General features: G+C 35.4%; 1 protein-coding gene and 1 non-coding gene across 3 annotated transcripts in view; one reads left to right on the top strand and one right to left on the bottom strand.

Moving 5' to 3' along the window:
• Positions 1 to 2,916: 2,916 nt before the first annotated feature.
• TRNAK-CUU (transfer RNA lysine (anticodon CUU)) lies at positions 2,917 to 2,989 on the bottom strand. The gene has a single exon. It is a non-coding gene; the product is annotated as a tRNA-Lys (tRNA).
• A 173-nt stretch (positions 2,990 to 3,162) lies between these two features.
• The window catches only part of LOC142625742 (uncharacterized), a 40,976-nt gene continuing 34,774 nt past the window's right edge, over positions 3,163 to 9,364 (top strand). The window contains exons 1-4 of one of the 2 annotated variants that reach the window (XM_075799452.1): positions 3,163 to 3,320; positions 3,610 to 3,726; positions 4,947 to 5,067; positions 5,264 to 5,364. In XM_075799452.1, the coding sequence (XP_075655567.1) occupies positions 3,633 to 3,726; positions 4,947 to 5,067; positions 5,264 to 5,364 (316 nt within the window). In that variant the 5' untranslated portion in view covers positions 3,163 to 3,320; positions 3,610 to 3,632. Of the gene's footprint in view, positions 3,321 to 3,368; positions 3,476 to 3,609; positions 3,727 to 4,946; positions 5,068 to 5,263; positions 5,365 to 9,364 lie in introns of those variants that run through there. The other variant, XM_075799451.1, reaches the window with a different exon arrangement.

Raw genomic sequence — 9,364 nt, 5'->3', positions numbered from 1 at the left:
AAAACATCAAGAGCATGAAATTCAATCAAGCATAGCATGTTCATCACCCCTATCATATTCATCAAACAAATTCATGTTCATGTGACAATGCATGGCTTACCTCACTTACCTCATTGCATTATAGCACCCATGCATCAGTGCATGATCATGTTCAAATGCATGTTTATGGTATCCAAGCAATCTAAAACCCTAATAGGCATCGAAGAGATAAAACAACAACAAAATGAAATAAAACAGAGAGACAAAGACTCAAGAACAAATAAAACAGGTTAAATAGAAGGTAAAACATGTTTATAAGACAAAAGAAAAACAAACATAAACAAAATTAGGATTTCTAGGCAGGAGTATGCGTGCGCATACATAGGGCATATGTACATAGCCCAACTGTATGTGTACACATACTACATGGATTCGTACACATGTAGATAGCATGCGTGCACATCCACACCCAAGAACACTCACTAGAAACTGCAGAACAAAAACACTGAAAACAGAAATCTAGCAACCTAATATGCTTTAAACACAAACACAAAGTAAACCTAGGGTAAACAACATGTTATAAACATATAAACACATAGAAATGTAAAGAAACAAAGGAAAATAAAGAAAAATGAAGAGCCAAAATTAGAAACTTTACCTCAACACTAGGACTCTTTAGAGCTTGATTTTGACCGTTCCTTTTAGTCAATTTAATTACAACCAAATTTGAATAGGTTAGTAGACTTTAGAACTCAAATATCAAGACCAAAAAATGTCTCAATTAAGCAAAATTTGACTCGAGGATGTTTTGTGAAAATATCCCTCTTTGATTCACTATTTTTCTAGCAGATTTTATATGTTTTTCCCATTGGAATCCCTCCCTTGAAAGAGTACTATTTATGGTTTTATATAGTAGAAAAATAAGGGTTTGGGTGGCTCCCAGACAATGTGGGATTCGTTCCAAATCTAGTTTAAATGTAAAAAATTTGTCTTACATAGTTTCTAGAACCCTAGCATGTGCACACATGCACGTGTATGCGCATGCATGCATGAAGCATGCATATGCAGAGCTTAAGCATGTGTGCGCATATGCATATGCATATGCATGCCCTAGTTTTGTGGTTATTATTTTCCAAAAATAGTTTATTTGGTCCAAAAATAAGTAATATTTTCCATAAACACTTTCCTCAAGTCAATTTCCATTTGATTCGTCCCTAAACCAACTTTGAACTTTAGAATTCTAACATCATTGGGGAACAGGGGCCCAAGTCATAAGGGGTACAAAATGTGGTGTCTATAGTTATGTTATGCACTTAACCCTCCAAATTTCATCACCGTTGACTCCTCTTCTAGACCCATCACTACTAAACTATTCTCTTCCTAACTCAAACTCACTAGAGATTGCTCCTCCAAGCCTATCCCCACCAAACTCTACTTGTCCATGTCCAAGCCCATCGAAGAATATTGTTCCAAGCCTATCACTATCAAACATTATTCCTTCAAAACCATCACCACCACCAAAGAGTGCTCTAAGTCCAAAGTTACCAAAACCATCTACTCAACAAGTTTTAAGACTCCAGTTTCAACATCTTAAATAATAATAACATAAAGAATGGCACAAATACATGATAATAAATTATTTGAAGATGCATTGAGCCATACGAAAGGCAGAGAGAGAGAGAGAGAGAGGCATGGGTTGACAATATGATATAAAGAAGAAGAGAGACAATTGATGAGAGAGAAGAATTGATTTCACTCCTGTTTTTCAGCAGCAATTAATTTCTAGCACTGTTGCTCACTAAAGCATCACTGTCATTTTTTGGGTGTAAATTTAATACTGGCTTGGTTTATATTTATTGGTCGAGAACCAAAATTTTCACCTCTATGGTTGAAATGACTTGATATGGGGCTAGTATTTGGAGTGATACAAAACAACTACATTTATATACCAATCTAGGTATTGATAAGGAAAATACGGTGCAAAAATTGTCTCACTTGGTAGACAACCCATTTTGCAATCTACATTTAACCTCAACTAGGGGAAAAATGCTTATTTCACATTCAAAGGGTAAAATAATAATTTTGACAATAAGATATGCAATTACTTCACATAAAACAAATTTTGAAGCCTTAAGGATCAAAAGGATATGTCATGGACTTTGATCGGACTGTGTAATCAAAATATATCACAAAATCAAATTTCAATGGCTAATATGCATTCACATGATTAATCACATAGGAATATGAACAATTGATTTTTATTGGTTCATTAAAATAAAAATTTTAAAATTAATGATGTGTCATAATCTTATTGGATGAGGTTTACAAGAATTATTTGAGTGTCTGTTTAGATAAATTAGATTATTTGATATTAATAAATTAAGATAATTGTTGGAATTATCTTGTGTAAATGGGTAATTAAATCTTTTTTTTTGGTTAACCAAATGGGTAATTAAGTCAATAACTTGGATTTAGTAATATCAAAATAACTGTTTTATAACTAGAAATTAGCCATATCAAGCATTTTTTTTTTTATACAAGATAGAATTCTACTCTAACCTAATCTAAGTGTATATGTGTGTGAAGCTCCCTCCTGGAGACTTGAACCCCGGCCCTTACTCCCCACATCCCACAAGCACTTATACTTATAGAGTGACCATCACACTAAGGGTGTGCGGTGGTCATATCAAGCATTTCACAGTGGCTAGTTTCATGCTCAAAATTCAAAAAATATTGAAAAATGTACCAGTACAAGGTACAAGTCAGCACTTGGACCATCCCTCTATTTTTAGATCAGCACTTGGAGCAATCCTCCATTTTAAAATTCTAATGCTAAGCACAATTTTGTAGAAAAAGAAAAAAGAAAAAAAAAATCATGTTTTAGAATGTATTTTACGAGTTAAATTTAAAATGGATCGAACAAAAGATTCATCAGTCCGCCCACCGTGGGGCTCGAACCCACGACCACAAGGTTAAGAGCCTTGCGCTCTACCAACTGAGCTAGACGGGCAGGTTTGGTATCCCGGTCTATACGGTTTATATTAAAAAAAGTAAGGGTGGCAACTAGCAACTAGCAACTAGCAACTAGCAACGTATGACAAATAAGGGCAAACTTTCGTCTATTCTATTGTTTCTATCTGTCTCCTTCATATAGATGCGTTAAAACCCTTTTTTTTTTGCTGAATAGATGCGTTAAAAGTGAGTAAAAGTTTCTTCCTCAAAAAAAAAAAAGTGAGTAAAAGTTAAAACTGAGAAGTTTTTCAGAACCCCAACGTCCCTCATCTCAGACTCGTGGATTTCATAAGGAGGGAACGGCTGCCTCCTCTCCCTACTCGTCTAAGGTATTATTGTATGAGTATGGTAAATCACCATTTACATTTCTTGCTTAGAAAATGCGAAGCAAAGATATGCTGAGTTGAGTGAGAAACTCCACTCTCACTCGACGTTCGTGAACGACTGCATTTTGCAATTCAAATGAATTGGGTTTGCTCGCAAGGTGTTTGATGAAATGCCAGACTTTTATTTTATTTTATTAGATAATCCGAATTTAAATGACTATTGTATTGTATTGTATTGTATTGTAGTACTCTGTTTATCTTAACATGTACCCACCCAATTGGTCTCCTTCAGGTTTTGAGAGTTCAACTGGAACCATGAAACCTCAACAACTTTTTCTTTCCTCAACTTTGAAACTGTTCAAACAAAGGCCATACAATTCTCGCCAAGGACTGCACTGGAGCACTAGTAGTAAGTCAATAATAATTGTATTCTTTCTCAACTCCCTTTTTTTCATCAAATTTTGAGTTCCTTTCTAATTTAATTTTTTTTAGAAAGTCTAGCGTTGCTGGCCTGCTCTGCTTTAATTCTAACAGAGTATAATAAAATAGGCCTTTCTCAAACCTCGGATAGATTGATTTTGAATTTTGAGAGATAGTTCATCACGTCCCAGCTCTCACCTACTTGTTGCATATATCTCATTCTCATTGCCTGCCCTTTTCCTTCCTGTTTTGCTTCATCATTGTAATCTCCTCTGCTCTGAACTCATTCATTCGCTACGACCACAATCCACAATCCACAATCCACAATCCACAAGCACAACTGGGTCTGGGTGATTCATTCGCAGACCAGCAATGTAATTTGTTATTATGTTTCCATTTCTGTGACCTCCATCCTCCTTCATATGTTAATGGACGGCAGAGGTGGACTGATTTGTTTGGGATTTTTGTCAAGGGTAATGTTGTAATTTTACCGTGCAAGGGTAAAATGAGAAATTTACCCTCTTTTTTATTTATTTATTTTTTATTTTTTGCATGTGACCGTTAGTTTTAAACTCAATCTGACTTCGGGGTGCAATTTCAAGCTTTTTTAAAATTGGGACGGTGACTGTAAGTTTTAATAGTTTGGGCTGTAAGTGCAAAGACCCCTATAATTGAGGTTGCATTTGGTCTCGTGCGCGGGGATTTACTTCTACAAAATCCATTCCACTGTTTTTAGATTCACTTTCTTCTTGTACATAAGTTGTTTTGTTTTCCTTTTTTGCTTGTACATATTTCCTTCGTTTACTTCATCTCTTTGATGGAGTAGTTTCTTTTTAATACAAAATTTTCTTACCTATCAAAAAAAAAAAAAAAAAAAAGTTGCATCTTTGCAATTAAACCTCAATTTGTTCTCCCTCTCCTTTCATTTGTTTTTTCTTTTTAGCTGTGATTATTCTTGTTATCCCATTTCATTAGGTTTTCAAACTTGATTTGGTAGAAGGTCTAAGCCCTTCTATTGTGTGAAATTTTAGAAGATGTCAGTGTTATATACATTCTGTCATGTGTCAGTCATGACTCATGAGTAAGAACCAGGTGTTGTTTCTGTAGAAACAATTTTGCATTTAGATCTTTTGGTTATAGCTCTTCAATCTGTTTATATAGAAGTGAAAGATGTCAATCTAAGATTTATAGCAATTTTCCTTTTGCTAGGTGGTTATTATCAACAATCTAGAAAAGCTATTAACTTTTCGGCGTTGTTTGCAATCCCTCTACCTCATTCTTTGAAAAGAATCAACAGAAAGATAATAGAGAGTAATTGTCAAGCCAAGCGGTAATTAAATCTTGGTTTCTTTACAGTATTCTGTATCTTTTGTTTTACCTTATATACAATTTCGCTATCTGTCATGGACATCTTCAATAGTTTTGTGGATCATTTTTATATTTGTGAATTATTAGCATTTTATTTTTATTTTTGGTGTGTCTGTGGAAGGGTAGCTTTAATGACTTTTCTAACTTATGATTAACAGTCTTCTTTCAGGTTCTCAAACGATAACAGAAGTATCACATGAGTGTCCCCCTGAAAGTGATCTTTTTTCCTTTATTAACATCACTTTAAATGAGCTTGAAGGTATTAATTTATTTCCTTCTTCCAAATTTGCTTGGGTAATGTGCTGATTTCTGTTTCTTGTAAAGTTTAAATAGTATATCTTCTCAAGAGTTACTAATTTTTCCACTTATCAAAAAATATATTTGAGGTAAAAGGACTTTTTTTTTTAAATGGGAAAAGAGATACTCCAAAGGATTGTTAATTTTATAAATTCTCTCCCGTTCTTCATATCTGGTATGGTAGAGCTATTCTCGTGCATATCAACAGATCAGCGTTAAATCTTTTGAGCAGCTTTGGCTTAGCTTAATTTTGAACTGCTATGCAGTGAATTTAATCACTCTTTCATGCTTGGTTAGATTTCTAGTGCTTTTTATATGTAATTTACCTTTTTGCTTTCTCATCTGTCTTTCTTGCTCATTACCATTAAAATCTACTACTAAAAATGTGCAATTCTATTGGCATGTTAATTAGCTGTCAAACAATGATAGCTTATAACAAATGTTGTCAATTCTTGTGCTTGGATTCCATTTTTCAACTATTACAATTTTTAAAGAATTTTTTTATTTTTTAGATAAGTAATAGAAAGATATATATCAGAAAAAAGGAGTCACCCAAGTATATAGGAAGGGGTGAAACAATTAGTTGCAAAAATTGCATACATCTAATAAATTAACAATAGAAAAGAAAGAAAGATTCCTCATGGCAGTCAGCTAGTCCAATAAAGTTCTGACAGAGAATAACTTCAGATCAGGCATAGAATGCTCGGTATCCTCACAACTTCTGCTATTCCTTTCCCTCCAAATGCACCACATCAAACAATGCTAGTAATCATCCAAATGTGACCATTTCAATGACGACCAAAGTGATCTTGCTAGCAAGCTAGAAGATCAACTACAGATTTTGGCATCACCCAGAAAACTCCAAACAAAACCAAAAATCATGGACCACAACTCTAAAACAATGGGGCAATGTAGCAAAAGGTGGTCAATAGATTCACTATTACATTTGCATATATAACAACAATTTATGATCTTTACCTTTCTCTTTCTTAAGTTGTCAATAGTCAAAATATTACCCAAAGCTGTAATCCATACAAAAAAAAATTACTCTCAAAGGGACCTTGGATCTTTAAATGATTTTCCAAGGGAAAAGATGATCAGTAGTAGCAGTATTAATATTAGAGTCCAAAAGTCGGTAATAAACACCTACCTTGAAGCCCTTTTTCTTATCCGGTTTCCCGCACATCTTATTCTCTCCAATTCGCCCTAATTTCTGAACCATAAATGGTAGTCATGAAAGTCATCAAGGACTCCAATTCCCAATCTTGTATTGCCTGCATAGGGTGGAGACCTCAATGAAGAACCCCATTGTTGAAATGCATAGAATCTACCACACTGGCATCCTTATTGCAGCCAAGTCTAAATAACTCGAGGTAACAAACAACAAGAGAAGTCTGCCGACTCTGCCCACACCATTGGTCTTGCCAAAATTTCACCCATTTTCCATTCCCAACCTTATAGTGAATGTGATAAGACAAAGACGGCCAACCTTGTCTAATAGTTCTCCATAGATTAACACCATAGGGACTAAGGAGCTGAGCTAATACACCACCCCCACTATTCACTACCATATTTCACCTCTGTCACTCTTCTCCAAAGAGCATCTTTCTTAAAACCATAGCGCCATGACCATTTTCCTAACAAGGCTTCAAAAAAAATATTAATTTTCTAAAACCCAAACCTCCTTAAGAAAGTGGAATGCAAAAAGTCTCCCATTTAACTAAATGGAACTTAGTCTCTTCCCCCATACCACACCGTAAAATTTTTTGTTGGAGTTGTTCAATACGGTTAGCCACATCTATAGGGATGAAATAAAGAGAGAGTAGGTAGGCAAGCTCGATAAAGTACTCTTAATTAAAGTGACTCTACCTCCCTTGGATAAATATAATTGCTTTCATCCCACTAGGCTCTTTTCCATCTTCTCTAAAGTTGGGCTCCATATCGTCCTCGTATTGAAATTGGCACCCAAAGGAAGACCTAAGTATTTCATAGGAAGAGATCCCAGTTTGCACCCTGAATAATTACCAATACCAGATTATTTGGAATTGCTCCCACTGGAACCAACTCTGACTTACCCAAATTTATTTTTAATCCTGAAACAACGTCAAACCAAATGAGCACCATATGGAGAAGAAGAAGCTGATCAAGGTCTTCATCACAAAAAATTAGAGTATCATTAACAAAGGAGATGTGACCCTACTAAAGAAGGTCCCTGTAAGTTGCCCACTTTGAAGCTTGATAGACAACCCTCATTGATAGCTTTATCCAACATTTTACCCAAACAATGACGAAAAGCAATGTAGACAACGAATCAATTTGTCTCAACCCTATAGAACTCCCAAAGAGATCACAAGGTGAACCATTAATCAAGATGGAAAAGCGGCTAGTAGATAAACCAAGAAAGCGCAGACACGGCAATTTGCCTACTGTGCCTGTGTCATACAGGTACGGGACACTGATATGCGTACGACACGGCTGCACGCATGTCCTTCCCCTTTTTTTATTTATTTTTAAAATTTAATAATTGGACACGGCTGGGACTTGGCGAGGAGAGGGGGAAAAAAAAGGTAAAAATCCTAACCTGATTGCTTCTTCTCACACTGATCTCCTCCTCCTCCACCTCTCGATCTGTCTCTCCCTCTCGGTCTCTTGGTCTCCTACCTCTTGATCTCTTGCTCTCTTTCTCCCTCATGGATATCAGTTTAGGCTAGTGGTGTGGATGTCGGTTTCTATTCCGTGTTCTAGGCTATTTTAATTTTTAAATTCTGGGTTTTTCTTAATTAACGTTTTTAAAAAAAAATTAAGAAATAAATAATAAATGGTGAAATTAGATGGTGGGTTTTGCATTTTGGTCTATTTATTTTTACTTTCTTTTTTTTTGTGTGCCTTTCACGTGATAATATATAATAGGGGAGCAGAAAGTTTCAGCTTAATTGAACCTTCTCCACTCCTATTTTCAAGTAATTTTCTTCTGCAACTTATTCCTTTTATGGAATAATATATATGTGTGTGTGTATATATATATATAATTAATTAATTAATATATGTATCCATGCCGTACTCATGTCCTACTTTTTAAAAAATTCCTGTGTTGCCGTACCGCAACTGTGCAGGTTCTTCCTAGAGCTAAACAGAAAAAAAAAAATCCATTGCCTCCACTTTTCTGAAAAACCACAACGCTCTAACAAAAGAATGAGAAAACTCTAGTTCACATGATTAAATGGCTTCTCTACCTCCAATATACAAAGTACTCCTGGTTGGCCAGATTTTAATCTACTATCCAAACATTTGTTGGCAATCAAGACAGAATCAAGAATTTGCCTCTCCAACGTGAAAGCGTTCTGAGATGATGAAATGACATCTCCCAAAACTACACTCAACCGAATAGCCAGAACTTTAGCAATGATTTTGAATACCCCCAATCAAACTAATAGGGTGAAAATCCCTCTCTTCCACCGCATCAATATTTTTTGGGGACAGTGCGATGAAGGTAGCATTTAGACTTTTCTCAAATTGGCTCTTGTCATAAAAATACTGGAACACAGCCAGAAGATCAGATTCGAGAATATGCCAGCAAGATTGAAAAAAAACCATTGGGAAACTGTCAGGTCCAGGAGATTTATCTCCATTGAAGCCCCTTATAACCTCATGCATTTCTGTTTCTTCAAAAGGCTTTTCCAACCATAATGCTTGTTCCCTGGAAAGTCTAGGGAATTCCAACACATCTGGGAAAGTCTAGTGACTTGCAGTTCCAAGTATAAACTTCTATAAAACCGAGTGGTACTGTCAATAATGCAATCCTGAGTAGATGTCAAAGCCCCATCAACCAGAAGACTTGAAATACTGTTATATCTTTGATTAGAGTTGGCCATGCGATGGAAAAACTTTGTATTACAGTCACCTTCCTTCAAATGCAATACCCTAGACTTCTGTCTCTTACTAATTTCTTCTAACAGTGTAAT

The sequence above is a fragment of the Castanea sativa genome, chromosome 2 (genome assembly GCF_040712315.1).
Source record: "Castanea sativa cultivar Marrone di Chiusa Pesio chromosome 2, ASM4071231v1".
NCBI lineage: Eukaryota > Viridiplantae > Streptophyta > Magnoliopsida > Fagales > Fagaceae > Castanea > Castanea sativa.
Note: the sequence above shows the minus strand (reverse complement) of the source record. Positions and strands in the feature narration are given on the sequence as shown.